At 42.7% G+C, this 18,999-nt stretch overlaps 1 protein-coding gene across 6 annotated transcripts in view; it reads left to right on the top strand.

Moving 5' to 3' along the window:
- ctnnd2b (catenin (cadherin-associated protein), delta 2b) overlaps window positions 1–18,999 on the top strand; it is a 155,296-nt gene that overhangs the window by 47,143 nt on the left and 89,154 nt on the right. For 5 of the 6 annotated variants that reach the window (XM_034555360.1, XM_034555358.1, XM_034555362.1 and 2 more), the window contains exons 1-2: window positions 9,095–9,419; window positions 12,157–12,269. In XM_034555360.1, coding sequence (XP_034411251.1) covers window positions 9,405–9,419; window positions 12,157–12,269 — 128 coding nt within the window. In that variant the 5' untranslated portion in view covers window positions 9,095–9,404. Of the gene's footprint in view, window positions 1–9,094; window positions 9,420–12,156; window positions 12,270–18,999 lie in introns of those variants that run through there. The other variant, XM_034555363.1, reaches the window with a different exon arrangement.

Here is an 18,999-nt window from a genome sequence, read left to right as displayed (position 1 = left end):
TGATTGACAGGTCTCTACCAAGGAATTTTAGAACCCTTTCACAGTGTGTTTTCAGTTCATGAAAGTTAATTGTAGTATGTTGGACGCCTAAAAATGTCCCGTTCAGCACTGCTGCCAAGCTCAAGGCTTCAAAACTGCAGTTCACAAACCAACGGGTGACATCACAATGACTCCGTCCACTTCTTATTCACAGTCTCTGGTTGCTACCCTGACAAGCTGGGTAAAGGCAAAGCTGGCAGCAGACAGAAGTGTGCTTTTAGTGCTTCTAAAGGATTGTGGATTGATGCAAGGCATAAAAAAGATTCTTGGTTAGTTTTTATTATTCTACAACTGTATGAGTTCAAGAAGACAGCAACTACGGTCACCACAGATGACAGATTATCTTCTACAGCAGGAATCCAAAAGCCTGCCGTTTGAGAGATTAAGCAACTCAATGCCCAATAGCAGTGGAGTGTGTGGTTGAAGGGAATAGGTGACAGGTTTTCAAGATCTCTAGCATGTTTATTTGAGAGGATTACCAAACCCGAGAGCAGCGGGACAGCGTGCTAATTGGCTACACAAACTGACAACATACAAACATACACAGCAAGTTGAGGAGAAAAGGGAACTTTCTCGTTTCCTTGTTTGTTCATCCCGGATGGCTTTCCATCGCCAGGAGGAGACGCAAGGAGAGAGGAGTCAAGGAAACAGGCAGTGAACCAAACGAGATGTCAATTTAAAAAGACAAAAGGTAAATATGGAGTTTGGCACAGATGCAACTTGTGTCCATTGTTCTGATAAACCGCTGTATTTGATCATATCAGGTGAGCATAACAGTGTTCATGACAGCCTGTATTTACTATTAATTCAGTTCAGTTCATAATGTGAAAAGAATGTGCAGATGTCATACTTATATACAAACATATATATATATTTAATTGTATATATATATATATATATATATAGATTTATATAAAGCATATATATATTAAGCAATGCAATTGTTTGCATGCCACGTTTTGTGAAAGTTTAGGGATTTTATTATACATATGAACACACTCCTGCCTCTCAATATGACAACATGAAATACAGCAAATGATTTTCTGTTACCAGCTGTATGCACTTGCAAGCAACATGTCACGATTAAAGCGGTTGAAGTGGGTGTGTCCTCGATTCAATATGAAAACATAAGTAATCTCGGGAAATGTCACTAAAACAGTGATGGCCAGAAAGTTTGATTATCTTAGATAACTACAAGTTATAAATACCAAAGGAGCAGTTACTTTCGAAGCATCCCGCCACGATTTGAGATTCTTAAAGCTGGGTGTCAAGCTACTTTTATAAGGCACTGTTGCCCAAAAAAAAGACTTCCGCTGCTCCGGCAAGCCTCCTCGCTTCTAGAGATGCATTTAATGATGTGCAACATCCTTCAAGAGGAAGGAGAGAGGAGGCGAGGAGACGAGGAGGACTGTCAGATTGTCACCTGCGTGGAAAGTTTGCAATGTTGCATTATTTCACATTGTACAATTGCACAATTCTCTGGTTTTGCTTGTGCCCAAAGTAGTGGCATCAACATTTATAGAGAAACACCCTTTAAATACAGATTATTGCTTTAACATGCAGAGAAATCCCAGAACTGTCTGTGCCTAGTTACGGTTGCTAAGCTATGATCGGACAGTCCCCGTTCGGAGGAGGAGTTCAGCTCATATTTGAGTGCATGCATACATATTTGCATTCATGCGTGTTCATAAAAAAAAATGTTATGCTGTTAGATGTCTGTCACTGAAACTGGAAAGCAGTGTGACAGGGGAGGAGAAGCAATGCATTGTGGTCGGGCTCGGAAAGGCCAAACGTTTGCTTATATTTTACAGCTCGGTCCCATTCACGTCTCTCTCTCTCTAACAAGCTAGTGTGTGTGTGTGTGTGTGTGTGTGTGTGTGTGTGTGTGTGTGCACGCTTCGTCGGGTGGCAGAGTTGATTACAGCGCTTGACTTTGAGTTCAGTTTTGCGAGTTACATTATGCACATTATGCAGAGAGCCGAGCAGACGGTAGACACTGCAAAGGAGAAGATACCATACTTTATATTTGATGAGAGTAAGTCTCGCGGTAGATGTTGATTATTTAATTGCAGGCAAATGAAGAAAGAGACAGATGCCGCAACCAGGATTTCAGCTCACGCAGGAGCTTTGAGCATTTCTGTCTATCAGTTCTGTTTTCCCACCCAATTTAGTTTCTTCCTTCTTTTTTTTAAACCCCTCATCCACAGATATAGAACATTCAAATTCAAAGGTTGTATCATTAAGCCAATACTCTCAAAGTTTTGTCAGATTTCTTTCTCTATTTTTATTTTCTTATAACAAGGTCTCAAGATGACTCCCTAACTGCAACACACAATACTCAATACTACAATACAACAGTAGTTGTGGAAAAATATCATTAATATTTTAAAAAGTTTGGACTTTGCCCCCTGGACATTTTCTTGTATGAAGCTGGCACATTGCAAACACTATGGGATTCATGTTTTTGCTGTAACTATTGCACCTTTCAAATCTATGCCTCTTGTATTGTCAAACAGAAGGTTGAAGTAATATTTCCAAAAAAAATAAATGAATAAATGTTTGCAAAGCTTAACCTAAAATTGCACATCACCAAAAACACATTAAACACGTTCAAACCGTCCGTCTTGTTGGGGATTGGAGTGCAATATTAAGCAACCAATCACAGGCTGGAGTAGCCTTTCAGACAGCCAAGACAGGTGGATCAGGCAACAGAGGTGCTAACTAGCTACCAGGAGCCTACAACTTTCCTTTAGTTAGGTGCTACCTAGCTACCAGGAGCCTACAGCGTTCCTTTAGTTAGGTGCTAACTAGCCACCAGGAGCCTACAACTTTCCTTTAGTTAGGTGCTAACTAACCACCAGGAGCCTACAACTTTCCTTTAGTTCGGTGCTAACTAGCCACCAGGAGCCTACAACCTTCCTTTAGTTAGGTGCTAACTAGCCACCAGGAGCCTACAACTTTCCTTTTGTTAGGTGCTACTAGCCACCAGGAGCCTACACCTTTCCTTTAGTTAGGTGCTAACTACCCACTAGGAGCCTACAACTTTCCTTTAGTTAGGTGCTAACTACCCACTAGGAGCCTACAACTTTCCTTTAGTTAGGTGCTAACTAGCCACCAGGAGCCTACAACTTTCCTTTAGTTAGGTGCTAACTACCCACTAGGAGCCTACAACTTTCCTTTAGTTAGGTGCTAACTACCCACTAGGAGCCTACAACTTTCCTTTAGTTAGGTGCTAACTAGCCACCAGGAGCCTACAACTTTCCTTTAGTTAGGTGCTAACTACTCACTAGGATCCTACAACTTTCCATCAGCCGCCTGTCTCTAGTTCTTCTTGATCTTCTCTCTTATCTCACATTGTCTAGAGTTAAAGCTTATCTTTTGCACAGTTCTCAAAAAAGTGCATGTCAATAGCCATCCGTGATCAAAGTGCAGCTTCTGTTGTAGACTTCTGAGATTTATTTGACGTTAAGGTTCCAACATGAATGATTGGATAGTTTTTTTTCCTTTTACTTATGGTTTTATTCACAGGCTCTTCGTATTGTAATGGGTTTTGGCCTGCCATAGTCAGCACAAACGCAGCATAACAGAGATTGATATCATTTAGTATCAGAACAGTTGAGACGTGTTGGTGCGGTAACACGTCACTTAGTTTCGTAGTTCAGTAGTTAAGGGATTACAATTTTCAATTCTCTATTACTAAAGAAGAGTGGGGATCAACTTGTTCGCCGTCTTACCACGAGTTCGATTGAGGATTATACTGTCGAAAATAAACTCCTATTTGTTGGATAGAGCCTCCATGCAGCAAACACAATTCATGGTCTTGCCTTTGCTGTCATTAAAAAAAACTAAATCCCTCCTCATCCCCTTTATCACTGAAGCTCTGAGAATACTAATTTCCACACAATATATAATGCAGAGGTGTAAACATCAGTATTGTTACTGGGCCAGTGGAAATGTAGATTCAACACAGCCGAAATTAAAGATTTCAATACCGCCTAACTAAACTCTACACTTCTTGAGGGAATATCCCTTTTGAATGATGCAGTTGCATCCCAAAACCTCCAGAAAACTGGATTGCGTATCCTGTGCACAGACTGTAGCTAATCAAGTGAAGCAGAGCAACGTTGCAGAGTTTTTAGTAGCTGCATGTGAAGGTGGAATCTTCATCCATTTCGGTACATCTGGTTACCATCTGTGAAATGTTCTCAGGTAGCTGTATAACTCAATTAATGTCATGTCAAATCAGACTTACATATATTTTCCAATATAATAAAATACACCCGTTGGCCTATTTGGATAGCTCAATGCCATTAGGATGTGTGCAGTACCACAATTCATCCACCAAATGGATACATGTTTATTACATGCAAGGCTAAAGAGAGGCTGTCCGATGCTGGAGGAAGGCTGACGGCGGTTGCTCCTCCATTACATGCAAATGAATAGAGACAGCAGGAATCAACTTAAAATGGTACATTGTACTAGCCATTATCAGCGTTGAACATGCTTTTGATCCCAAAACTAAAAGCAAGACACAATACTTGCAGACTGCAGTATTTTCATTTAGAAATCATCTGGTATCAATCATTATTGCAGGGTGTGTGAATCCCAAAGCCTCACTGGAATTCTGAAATACTACATTGTTAATGGTCGGTAAACGCCTCCAACACCTTGGCTTGCTGCTGATAAAACCACCATCTTGTTTTGTATTTCTAACTGTACAGAATATGTGTAATATGTGAATGTGCTACGTAGAATCATGTCTAAGTCTTCAATTTTGTACTAACATTTGTTCTTGAATCCATTTGGTGGAAGTACGCTTTTTATTGGGCAGAGTTACTCATATTTCCTCTTTTCCAAACAGCACTTGTAGTGAAATGTCAATCGGCAATCCTCCCAGCAACAAGCAATAAACTGAGACAAAAATAACAAGGCCACAAGGTTCTCCAATGTGATTAAAGCAACAGTGCCGAATCTCAGGATAAGTCGTCCCCATAAAGGTGTTTACCTCGCGTGTCACGGCCCTGGGCTTTTAACATCCTTGAGGTTTTCATTCGCAGTTTGAATAAAAAATTCTACCTTGATGATGTTTTTCCTTTATTTTGCGCGTACGATGAACGAAGACATAATTCACGCTGCTGCACGGGGTGGGGTGGAGACACAGTGTCTTTAAGGAATTAAACCCGGGATCTACAGCCGCAGTTATCGTGGAAACAAGACAAATCTGTCTGGTTTGGGATGAACATTTAAGTAGTTTTGGTATCCAGAGAGCGCTAAATCTCCTCGAATCTGTCTTCTGCCTCGCTGTTTTTCTTTTTCTTTTTCTCCTTTATCGCATTTCACTTGCTCCCTTGGTCTCTATCTTTCCATCACTCCCCACCTTCTCGTGTTGGCTTGTTTCTCTCGGCCTCCGGGACAACTTTGTTACAAACCTAGCAATTTTTTCCGGCCAAAAAACAATAGCTCCAGACACCAGTGGTCTTAGCTATACAGCCACCGTGACATTTTCTCATTTAACAGGGCCCCTTCTGAAACAACTAAATGCCAGGCGGACACCACGGGGCACAATTAGAGCGCTTTACAGTGGAGAGAGAGGGGGAGACAGCTACAGATAGAACACACACACACACACACACAAACTACAACTATGCAGCCCACCACTGTCCTCCAGTCATTTATTTTACTTCACTAATTGCTTTAATGGGGTTTTCAGGGGTCAGCCTGCTCCTGTAAGCTGGTGGCTCCCTATCTGCCTCCCCTCCGTCTCCATTAACACGCTCAGACCGGAGCCCAATCTTTAGTAATGCAATCCGTCGACGGGCACTTAATTGTGGAACCTGCTCATTAAGACAAAGTTAATTGCTGTCCTTTTTTCACTTAATTGCTGATCAAGCTACGATTCCTCACACACACGCGCAATTCCACCAATCTGCCAAGCTGCATTTGGCCAGTGAGTGTTTCTCTTCTACCAGTATGATGGACTCGGTGGTGCCGTATTTGAGCGGCCATTGCAAGCGTTGCAGCGGTTCTACGACTCACTCATGCCAGTGTGATGTGTAACACACAGCGCTGGTCCGGCCATGCTGTCACGTTTATAAGTAAGAAAGAATTAACTTATTAGCGGCGGAGCAACAGTGTGTAATACATGTTTCGCCACCATAATAAACAACAACAATCAGCATTTTCTTTTGAAACCAGTCAGTTGACCACGGTAAATGCTCAATGTCCATTCCATCCTCATTCTGTAACTCTTGTAACTATTTATTACAAATCCCTTTCTTTGGATTCCATTCATTTCCTGCGATGTTATGTGATCCATCACAATAAGCACATCATTTAAATACAATCTTGTCAGTTCTCAGTAAAATCCAGCAGCTTCACACATAGATGACATGTCCCTCTCTCCTTTGTAACAGAAAGGCTGCATTACAAACTGAGGGCTTTGAGGAGCTTAACCTACACCAGGGACTCAAAATAACTGATGTGTCAGTCATTGACCTTTTTCTATGTCTTATCTGTCTTTGTGAATCCCCCAATTTAAAGTTTCAAAAGTCCAACACTGGATTGCTGGAAAATACTCCTTTAAACTGCATTTCCACACAAAGGTCACGTAAAGTTTTCAAAGTCTGGTAAGTGGCTGTAATGCTTTGCTTGTAGAGAAGTCAATGGCTGCTTTGCTGGGGAAAATGCATTAAAAATCAATAGATAATTGCATTTGCAAATAGTTAGTGCAAATTGTGAAATACTTGTAATGGCCCTTTAACCCGAGCTGTTTCTTATGTCAGATTTATTGTCATCATTATTCTTCAATTAAACTGCGTTTTCGGAGTTCAGACTCAAGTACCCTGAAAGAATACAATGAAACTTTTTGGGGTATTATTATTTCATGACATCTACAGCTTTTTGTTGTCCCTGGTATGGGTCAAACTCTTAAAATACAGATCCTACAGTACCTATATAACTAAAATCATCATTTGGTCTCACCATTCCTGATCGCTACACATGTTGCCGGTTCGTCACACAGGCTTTTTTTTTTTTCTTGGTATAACGTTGTGGAGCTCAAGCGTGAGATGACGATGAAGGGTTTCAGAGGCTGGGCAGTACTCCTCATTACGAGTAAATTGACCGTTGTGTGTAACATCTGCTGAGTGCTCCTTTATTCCCACCCCAGCATACTTCATTCGGTGCACGCATGCACGCTCAGAATTGCTGCGTATTTGCATCCTGAAGTTGCAGATTGAAAACGTTGAGCTGATCACGGCGATCTGTCTCGCTTCAGCCAAACGTTCACTTGACGTCCCATTTATCTGTGCGATCAAACCTGCGTTCAGTCGGTCTGCGGCCAAACAGCCGAGTTCCACATTTGAATAAAGAAATGACTGGAGGCTCTTTGCATGTGCAGCATGTATCTGCTGGGAGGCCGTGATTGGTTTAGTTAAACGGTGGCTCCCAGCGAGAGGGAAGTGGATACGTCGGATACAGGAAAGCAACAAAAAAAGAAAGGAAAACATTTTAGACTTTGCTCACTGGGCTTCTTGGTGCTTTGGGAAGGGACCGTGGCACCAGTTGGGAAGCTATGAGGTCACACTGGGAGTCAGATTGCATCTGGGTAAGAGATAGCTGTTGCTTTTTTTTTCGTGGGAACCTTCAATGATGTTCTCTCGTTTGATGATTCTGTATATATTTTAATTTGGAAATTAAAAACTTGTCAAGCATAGTTATTTCATTGGCTGGACAAAAACACAGGTTAGATTGCAAACGATCCCTTTTGAGGAGTTCAAACTTTGGCAGAGAGAGGTTATGTAAAAGTGGATTGAAAAGAAGAAGCTAATATGATGGTTTTGTCTCTTGGACTCTCTGGCTCACTACAGAGTGCTGCAGAAAGACTGCGAAAACCTGGAAATGAGTCCGCATTTTTGCACTCATGAAGTCAGGGTTTTTTTAAAAAGAGTTTTTGGTGCCTGAATTATGGTCTGTGGCTAACACCAGCCGAAGAGATTTTTACGTTTTGCTCTACAGCATAAAGTTAATTTTGAAGCTTTTATGTGCTTTTTAAATCGGGAGCTACCAAATGGCGAAAAGAGACTACAAAACATCATCACTTAGAACCTGAGACTGTCTATTAGTGGACTTCGTCATTGTGACATCCTCCATTGGTTTGTGGACTGCCCTTTTGTCCCTCCCCATCTTGGATGACGGCCGTCGACATCTTGGCCATTGCAACCAGTGAACGGAATCTACAATTGTTGACCTGTCAATCACAGTAAGCCCAGGCTAAGGCATACCTTGCTTCATGGTCTGTAAATGGGACCATAATAATAACACTAGTCCTCCTTGTGCTTCGTGGTGGGGACGTGAAGTCATGTGACCGTGGTTGTAGTTCGTTTATAGCCCAACGTTAGCTTTTTTTTTCCCTCCGCCGATTTGCCTTCACGCTTCAAAAATCCTAAAAGTGGTGTTCATTTGTGAAGATGAACTTGCTGAACAAAAGCACGTACATGTTATAATTTGTTGTCGAGGAGTAACACGTCTCCACTTTGCATGCTTTTTACGTTCTCAGTCTGTGCAAATAAAAGCAGCCAATAGTGCAAACAGAGAAAGGTATTGTCAGGCCACAGTTGAGTGCAGATTAGGGGTGTGTGTGTGTGTGTGTGTGTGTGTGTGTGTGTGTGTGTGTGTGTCGGCTTGTGGATATGGCCTACAGGTGTGTGAAGGCATGTGTGTTTGTGTGTGTCGGCATGAGTGTACTTTTTTGAGTGTGTGCCTCACTTCCATCTTTTGTCTCTCCCGCCGCCTCCCCCCTTCTCCTAATTCCTCTCCCCCCCCCCCCCCCCCCCCCCCTTGCTTTCTTTAGTGGTGGTGGCTTGGGAGGGAGGCAGGAGGAGAGGGAGACGTGCAGATGGTGTTGTCAGAGAGAGAGAGAGAGAGAGAGAGAGAGAGACTGGCGAGCGGCGGCTTTTTTGGCAGGGTCGGCCGGTGGGAGGACCCATTGTGATGCAACGTTGCATAAATAATGCCACGGGGCTTCTGAATGCTCCGTTGCCATAGGGACCTTTGTGCCTCAGTGAACACCGTGTGTGTGTGTTTCGTGGCCCCTCGAGGAGGGAGAGAGAAAGAGACATAGAGAGAGAGAGAGAGAGAGAGGGGGGCTGAGTTGCAGTCAGCTCAAGTGACACTGGAGTCTCTCTCTCTCTCTCTCTCTCTCTCACCATGTCTTTCTTTCTGCCCCTCTAATCACTTGCTGTGTTTGACCCGGGACAGATGAGAGTTTGGAGGAGGGAGAGCGAGTGTTGTTGTTGCTTTTTGACCATATGGGGAGCAACGAGAAGCGGGATAGTCGCTGTGATTCTGTGTCCTCTCTGTGAAGCATGGTCCATGTGAAGGTATGTGTTCTCACTACTTCCAAATCCTTTTTATCCGTTACTTTTCTTGTCTTTTCTGAGAAAACATCCCATCGTGGTCTGTGCCTCTCCCTCTGCAGTAACAGGTGTCTGCCTGTCAGCCCTGAATTGGAGGGAGAGGAGAGTAAGGGGTGGGGGAGGAGGGAGGGATGGCTTTTGTTTGGATGTTTAGAAGAAGCCGTACGACTGAATTCTCACGGCTCGCCATCCAGCTAGTTACTCAGCGGCAAACAAACAAACAAACAAACAAACAAAACATTTCATCTCTCCCTTCATCTGTTCTGGCGATGTCGCATCAAAGTAGGGTTTGGGTTTTTTTTCGTCCTCATTTTCCTTTCTTTCCTTCAGTTGATTTGATTGCAAAAAGAAAAAAAGAGTGTGTGTGTGTGTGTGTGAGAGAGAAGGCATTACAGCATGTTAGCATCAACAGACTGCTCTGCACTCACAACGTTTCCCGCTGACAGAAGTCACATTGAGTGTTCTCCAGCTCTGCAGTTTGGCGGTTGCATCGAGCACTCAACTGTGTCATGAAGTCAGTGGGAAACTTTTTCCCCCGCCATTGTTAGTGTAATAAGCTGCAGAACCCATGCAGACGCACGTGAGTGTGTGTGTGTGTGTGTGTGTGTGTGTGTGTGTGTGTGTGTGTGTGTGTGTGTGCGTGTGTGTGTGTGTGTGTGTGTGTGAGTGTGTGTGTGTGTGTAATGGCTAACGGTTTCCATTAAAGGGATAGTTCAGGTGTTTTGAAAGGGGGCTCTTATCCATAGCCAGGGTACCACCCACAGTAGAATATTTTCACCGCGCCATCCCTTTAATAGCAAGAAGACGGTGCATAATTACGGTGAAATCGTCAGTTTCTGAACTTATTACATTGACGCTTCATTATAATCACATGGTATCGTTGTGGTGGGACGTCAGCGCAATTGAGATGGAAACACACATTGCGTGTTATGAATAAGATTAATGTTTTTTGTAATATTTTGAGTGCATTTCAAGTGTTACAACTACCATAAAGTTGCCTCCCGTGTCCGTGCCAACGGAGCAGGTTGACCTTTTTTATTCACTTTTAGTGCGATAGCTTTTCTCGCCTTGTTTGGCCAGGAGCTCCCCAAGGGTTCAGCGTTAGATACGCAGCACGCCATTTGTCACGCACCTTGTTCCCCGTGTCGCTACGTGTCAGCCGGGGATGGAGAACACAAGGCGGATGAGCACTGCATGTGAGCTTGTGTTACTTCCAGGATCCTCACACAATAGAATTTGTGATGTGTGATTTTGGGCTATGCAAAATATATGGATTTGAATTGAACGGATTCACCGCTTAGTGCAATTTCACTTTCAAACCAAATGAAATATGCGGAGCTCAATCAGTTTCAAATCCATAATTTTATAGCTTTTAGATGAGCTCCGATCTCTGTTAGAGCAGACCCTTTGTATTCAAATGCTGACTGGGGAAACGTTGATTGATTGATTACATCTCCCATCCTGACATGATTTATTATAATTCCATCACTTTTATTATCTGGAAACCCACCAGAAAACTGTCAGAAAGCACTTTAAGATCTAAATCATGATTTCAGGGTCCTGTGTCGTAGACACCGTTTGCATTTGAAACTATCTACAATCCAAATGCATTAATTAGTTGTTGTTTTTTCTCTCTCCATCTCTTCTTTGCACAAATTAGTTAAATCAGTTATGTGTAATCAGCTATAATGATCGCAGCCACCAGCAGATACACAAATACTATAATCAGCTGTTGGTTTGTTTGCATACCGGTTAATTGGTGGTTATTCATCGCACATTGAACAGCAACACAGTCATTATTAAATGGTACGTAAAAGTGATTTAAGAGATCAGAATTTATAGTTTGCCTAGACATACAGTATTTATAACATATAACATTTTTATAATATTTATATATATATTTCTAAATGTGCTTCATGACTTGCCTGTTTACTAAAATGTTCTACATTGTTTCCTTTTTCTTTTCCTGGCACGGCGTACTTTACAGTAGATGTGTTTTGTCACACTCAGACAGCTGCTTCAGGGCACAGCTGCGGGTCACTGGTCCAGGTGTGCGCCCGTCCGTTACGTAACACCTGATAGTGTTACATGTTTTTTTGTGAACGCCACTTGCCTGGAGCGGAGCAGGCAGCCTCGAACATAAAAGCCGTTTAGAGGCGTCGGCTTTACCAAAGGACCACATCTCTGGGACAGTTATCACATTATTCTTTTACATCCATTTTATTTCTCTAAGTATAGTATATGAAATTAGATTTAGGCCACACATTTTAGGGTGAAGGTGATCCGCAACACTGCAGAAAACATGCACTGGGGGGATGTGACTGACAATCTGCTTCATACCAGCGGGATGCACACTATAGAGTATAGATGATCTGTCAGGCAGGCATTAGACTAAAGCTTTCATGTGAAAAAACGAAAACAAAATCCATCATCCCAAAAATGTCATCTGTTTCGCTTTATCTTGGTTATTTGCTGGCGACATATCACACTCCTCTCGGCGTGAAACAGTGGCAGACACAGCGTTATCTGGCCCCTTCTGACGCCACGGACTGCAGAGTCCATTTCACAACAATTCATAACGTGTCAGAGACGACGGTGGCCAAAAGTGAGGTTCAGGATGATTATGAACGTAACCGTAAACAAGCAGATAGAACGTTTTGACACTCTCTCTCTCTCTCTCTCTCTCTCTCTCTCTCTGCAGGAGTTGCAGTTTGAACGTCTGACCAGGGAGCTGGAAGCCGAGCGACAGATCGTTGCCAGTCAGCTGGAGAGATGCAAGCTTGGCTCTGAGACTGGGAGCATGACGAGCATCAGGTGTGTTTGTGTGGTTTTTGTCTCACACCTGTCAGATCCTCTTCCGCGCACTCTGACCCCTGCGGTCTCGCAGGTGACCGGCTTTACAGCGGCTACACTCCCTGATTTGTGCCCGAAATCCAACTCTATGATTGAAACCACGGTTTTAAAAGAGTGTTCCTTCAGCCCACACACACATTCATACTACAGAGCTGCGACATACGTATTTATATAGTGGCTTTCTAAATTCACCCAATTAACATATATCAAAGTGGTAGAGATACATACATATGGTCAATGTATCCTCATACAACGGTTCATAGGATATCCTACAAAAAGTTACTGATTCATTTCTTTGTGCGTTTTCCAAAAAAAGCCACCAAGCACTTGTCGTTTGGGTAAAAATAACCTGAAATTACTGAAGTACGCAAGATACGGGACAAAAAACAGACATCCCATGACATAAAAAATATTTTGTGGGATAGCTTCACTTTTGCCTGCATAATCAAAGGAACTATGTGTAGCATTTATCTTCAATAAGTAATGGCAATCATTACAAAATAGGACCTCGGAGCAAATACATTGATTGCTGGAAGGACAAGTTGCAGCTAGCTGAGCTCAACACTGAAATTATCATTGGCGAAATACCAACAAAATAATCTCTCAGACTGAGCTGCCTAGCTAGTTAGCTGGACGAGGGTCCAAATTTGAAGTCGCATTACTGGATTTTTGTTTTGCTTCTTGTGTACAACCTGTCAAATTATAACTATATTGAGTTGTTCCCAACTCGTCCACTACAGCAGCTTGGTCAGTGGCCCCAAACTATGAGGCTCTCTGTGGCCTTGGTCATGGCAGTAGTAAAGGAGGGAGTGACGTGATGGAGCATGAAGAGCAACAAGTTCTGTCTGGGATGCCGGTCGGGGGTCAAGCAAACTCTATGGTCTCTCAAGGACTCTCACTCGGGGAGTCCTGTTTGAAAACTCTGGGAGTCAACGTTGCTTTTCAAGTAAGCTACGTTGGTACGTAGCGTACGCAATGTAGTCTACCTAACCCTAACCCCCGAACCCTAATGTACTTATTTAAACCCAAACCATGGCCTTTTCCTGAACCTAACCAAGCAGTGTGTTATGTGAAAGCGGAAGTTTATGTTGAAAAGGAAGTTGGCACACCAAAATTGACGCTAAAGGGGTACGTAGAGCGTCATAGTTTGAGACTTGCCACACTTGCAAGCTCTAAAACCAAAACAATGAGCTGAAAGATGCCAAATGCTTCAAAGAACTGCAGACTTGGGTGGTTCTTTAAGGGTCTGTGACTACCAGCAACGCCTATTATATTGCCCAAAGTCATTTGATCCATTGGTGTAAAAAAATCATTGATTAGTGCAGCTTTTAAATACTGCTTGTCTATTTTAAGGATTGTAACCAAACAACATCATGGATGGTCATAAGATGGTCATTGCTATTTATAATTCCCCACCTAATTATACTCGAATGTTTAGCAGTTCAAAAGAAGAGCTGTTTTTACTTATTTGTTATTTTGAGCATAACTACATTCCTGTAATTATGTTCACGTTTGCTGACCTCATTTTGAGAACGCATAGTATCGGTTTTCAGCTCTAACTAGTATTATCCCTCTTCTTGCTCCTCATAATAAACACGCAGAATAACAACATTATCACCAAATAAAACATGTTGCTCGTCCAGAGTAATTTTTATAAATAAGTATGATAGAAGCTTAAGGATGATAACTTATTATATACATACAGTACCTCTTATAGACCTGATTGTATGTGTAAGGTGTGCTTCGAGTCAATCCAGATTTGATGATCATGTAACGTATTAATAATCAAATCATTTCTCATACAAATACCGCTTCCATAAGTATTTGTTCATAACCTGTATTAGAGTGTTACAGCTACAGATGTTACACTTGGAGCCAAAGTGTCATATTTACAAATCAACATATATTTTGTTTCAGCATTTTGCATTAGCTGAACACAGACATGACATGACCGTGTGTTATACTAACATACAAACCTAATCTCTTTAAATCTCACTAGTTTCCCTTGTTGGTGATGAGCAGGAGAGACAGCATTTCCCAGAATACCTTTTTTCAGCAGCAGTGATCAAAATGACATTCTTTTGCGGCAAAATCGTGCCAACCCTGTCAGTGTAACACTCCAGGTTGATCAAAGAGTCTGCTTTCGGTAGTTTAAATTGAATGTTGGCTCAGGTCTGATGACACAAAGCAAATCCCCAGCTTTGCAAACATGACACGCTATTAATTGTTCATTCAAATCTGCAATTGCTTCTTAAAGAGAACCAAACAATGCGCAGCTGTCACATGAGTCCATTGTTCTGCTCTGGGCCTTCGTTTTTGTTGTTGTTATTGTTGTTGGTTTTTTTTTTAATCTGCTGCTTGATTGAGTTTGGACCCACGGTTCGTCTCCGCTCCGAGCTCAAAGAACACACTCTACACATTCCATACTGGTCCCGTGATGTGAACACAGCACTTCTGACACAATCGTGGTAACGCACTTAGCCTGCCTCTCAATGTAACACGATTAAAGCCTGTCTCTGTCTCACTCTCTCTCTCACTCTCTCTCTCTCTCTCACATGCACTAATAGACGCAACCGATCCATCACCTATTCTCCTCTTTGATTGCATTAAGCGAGAGGGGATTCCATCCGTCTCAAACTAATTCCTCATCAGCCCGCATTGTAATTCTCGTTTCAATTTGAGGGGTGGACCAACAAAGAGACCAAAGATGGTCTAAAACCCGATTCATTCAGCGGCCTAATTTACTGGTGATGCGTTGAGCTCCTCAGCGTTGTCACAGGGCTGCATTGCCCCCCCCCCCTCCCTCATATAAAACAGCAGGAAGAGGTGTGGAGTCCACTTCATCACCCAGCTGCGCACAGATGGAATAATGGCTGCCATGTTGCTAACTTGATTAGCTGGGTTCATTATTAACTGAGGAGCAGAGCGTCCGCACTGTCCGTCTGCTATTGCTTTATGTCCACTTTGTTGGACTTGGAGGTAATTACCGAATGGACAAATGGTTTGGCAAAACACAACAAGGCACTGCTAGAAGCTTGCAGTGCCTAAAGCGTGAAGGATTTATTGCCCAATCTCCTCTGAAACATTGGTATTGTTGCCGTTCTGAATCATCGCTGCCTGTCCCGGCGAACAGAAGGGGCGACATTTAATCTGCAGCTACAAGACATGAACAGGGATTTATCTTGGTAGCATTTGTGGCGAGGCGTATTGACACTGTGCGCAGCAGTTAAACGAGGGGTTTTAAATATATTCTCGGCAGCTCGGTGGAAGTAAAACTAAACTCAAATTGCTGCTGTGTTTTGAATTGGTTCCTTTTATCATTTTGGTGGATAATTGGCTGTGGTAAATTAATGGTTTTCTTCTGCAAGTTCCTGTCTATCTTCTTTGTTGTTATGCTTATGGTAGCATGGCCGCGAAGCATTTTGGCCCGTACAGGGTTTAAACTTCTTCTTTAGCAAGGTGTGTTACATGCTAAAAGCTACATTATTTTTGCTAGCTGTCTGTCACAATGTTCTAAATCCCGGCTGTCCAGTAGAAGTTTGGAACAGTGCAATAAACATTTATCTCCACGAGCAAACGCTCATTTACTGGTGTTGTCTGCGTTAGCACAACTGGCTTCAAGCTACCATTTCTCACTTTAATTAAGTGCTTTTGTGTCACATTAGCTAGCTAGTTCTGTCAGTTGTATAGCGTGAAAAAGAAGCTTCAAGGAAAGGCTTCCATATAAATATACTTATACAATATTTAGAAAGTTATATATTCTATGTTGTTTGTTAATGGGAAAGCTGCATGTTCCAGTTACTTTGCTTCCTTTAGAACAGCATTAACTGAGCTCAACAGTTCATGCCTGACGTTTGAAACAATATGACAAAAAAAGATCTTTGCACAAGGTCCACTTATTTCTTTTTTTCTGAGCCAGGAAATGGTGTATTGTCAACTCCTAATAACCCAAATGATCCCAACAGTCACATTTAATATATCATTTGAAACATGATACATGATCTGGAAGCCAGGAAGCATACTAGTTTCTCTGAAAACTCCCATCACAGGAACTTATGCTTCATTCACATGGAATCAGACAAACGGCGGACGGACAAAACCTTCTGGACGGCACGAGAAAAAAACAACAACAGCCGGACAGAGTGACAGAAACGCGTTACAATATGTTGCCATGGTTATGTCATATTGTTTCCAATTTGCATGTCGCTACCAAATGCAGAATATTCTATTGCAAACTTAGACAACTTTCACCATGTGTGAGGTAGAATCCAGACATAAATTCTTCTAACAGACAGAAAAAAGTCAAAATGTTTGTACTTTGATAGTTAGCGTTTCCGGTATTCTTTGCAGGCCTCACCTAATTTCACCGTCCTGCACTCATCCACTAAAATGAAATCCGGTTTGCAGTCTGGTCGATTCCATGTGAATGCAGTATTATTGACATTCTTAACGGAGCAGCTCTAGTTTCTACTCCCAGACAAACCACAGGTGTATAGAAACAGTAGAAAATATAATATCAACGGTGTTGTTATGACTGGGGTCAATACAATGACTGTATGGGATTTTCAGACACCTTGGCTGATGCAAGATAGATAGTGTGTCGAAAGAAGGTAGAAATAAATTGAGGATGGGACTGTCTATGTGTGTTATGTGTCCATGCAACTAGTGTAAATACAGATTTCCCTGCGTCACCAGAAGGGAATCCCCAACCATGCACCACCTTTTATTAGAAGTCCTTTCAGTTGACTTACTTAAAAAGTAAGCAATGAAGTACTTAAAATAATAGAAATCTGTCCCCAGATAGGCAGACGGGCTAAACCACGAAGAAGTTGAATTAAGAATGAGCCTTAAGTGCAGCTGTGAGGGGGGCCGGCAGTTCAGGTCTCCTGTTGTGTTGTGGAGGATAAGGACTTTCAGACTTGCTAATGACATCTTCAGCTCTGCCTTTGTTCCCCGTCACCACAGGTCACGGTGTCTGCCACAGCATATGCCACTGCTTTATCACTTCAAGAGACACACATCCACTGTGTGTGTGTGTGTGTGTGTGTGTGTGTCACTCTATCAGTCAAACGGAGACAATGTTTTTGTCTGCCGAGAGAAGAGCGCGATGTACGTCGCCTCATTAGTTAAAGGAGCATTCCGCCTCAAATGTCAAGGTTGCAAGGGGATGCTTTGGTGGTTCTTCTGGGGTGGAAATTAAGGAAATGGTAAATTGCCATGATTGTATTGTAGATGTCTGTGTTCACTTTTTAAATACTCCTCTTTTCTATTTGTCGCTTCAAGTAATAATCCAGATGATCGTCAGTGAGAGTGAGCCTATGGCCAACCGATGAGAGCCCTTGCTTTTGTAGTTTTACAAACTGTGTTCCTTGGAAATAACTTATGTGAAATATTTCATATGACATCAGCCAAATTAAATTGTTTAAAATGCCCAATCCTTGAGCTGCTTCAAAATAAGCCAAGCTTGTTGTCTTGCCAGCTGTTACTGAAGTTGAAGGAACAACTCTTTCTTGTTCCAATTTCCTACGACCTCTCGCAAAGTCGATCCCTCCGATCCAAACACAAGGTCAGGTCGCCGGAGCAGTGCGGTTAAGAGTTATTATTTTGAGCCCTGTCATGGTGTCAGTTTGGTTTGGCCGCACAAGGTGAGAGCCTTGCTCAGAGCATAGGTTGGTTGAATTTTTAAACCAAGCCTGAAGCAGCTGTTTGACTTTGCCTTCAACTAGGTGCATCATGGGTTGGCAATCTGATTTGGAAGGTAAAAGAAACAGTTTCTGACCAAAGCAGTAAAAACAGGGAGGAAACCCCCCAGAGAAGCTGAGCAGTATATGTCTCTCTCTCTCTTTTCTGTGCTGGTGCATGCCTCACTCTGCTATAGTGTTTACCTGCTCCCTGGCTACAGTTCCGTTATCTAATCATCCGAATGGACCTCTGACAGCGAGCACACACCACCCCGAGCAGATACAGATATCAGAGCTCTGGTGGCACTGTGGCGGCCACTCCACTTTGCTGGCCTTTTTTGGCTGTCCAGATTGTATATTCTGGTAATCGGATTCCCGGCTGCTGAGTGGTGATTGTGTGTGTGTGTGTGTGTGTGTGTGTGTGTATGTGTGTGTGTGTGTGTGTGTGTGTGTGTGTGTGTGTGTGTGTGTGTGCGCGTGTGTGCGTGTGTGCATAACCATTGGCTGTAACCACAGCACCACCGCTCGTTTGGCGGGAGCACCCAGTTCATCATCAATAGACTACATCCCATACATTATATTCCCACAGGCAGCTTAATGAGGCCCCATAGAGAAATAAAGTAACCCCACTGTAGCCCCCAAAAAGAAACTCGTAAACAAAATCATGTTTGATTTACTTTCCTCAGCTGCGGTTTCTCCCATTATCCAGTTGCTACGCACTAAAACCACCTGTTGCTCATGTAACGCAAGGTGTCTCCCCCCCCCCCCCCCTTAAGTAAATGTGTTGTTTCGTGGTATGCTAGCAGTGTGATAGAAACGCATCTTTTCCGCATCAAACAAAGCTTGCCAAGCTCCTCCCATCTGACGAGAGTTTGTCATAGCTCCGCCCCCCGTGGTTGGGTTTTGGATGTAGCAGTTGGAGAGAGAACTGGTTGGTGTTTGGGTAAGGTTGTGTTCAGGGAATCCCGTTCAGCCTTTAATTTTTCAGTCAGTTTTCCATTTTTCCGAAG

The sequence above is a fragment of the Cyclopterus lumpus genome, chromosome 17 (assembly GCF_009769545.1).
Source record: "Cyclopterus lumpus isolate fCycLum1 chromosome 17, fCycLum1.pri, whole genome shotgun sequence".
NCBI classification, from domain to species: domain Eukaryota; kingdom Metazoa; phylum Chordata; class Actinopteri; order Perciformes; family Cyclopteridae; genus Cyclopterus; species Cyclopterus lumpus.
This window is presented reverse-complemented; position numbering and strand designations above follow the sequence as displayed.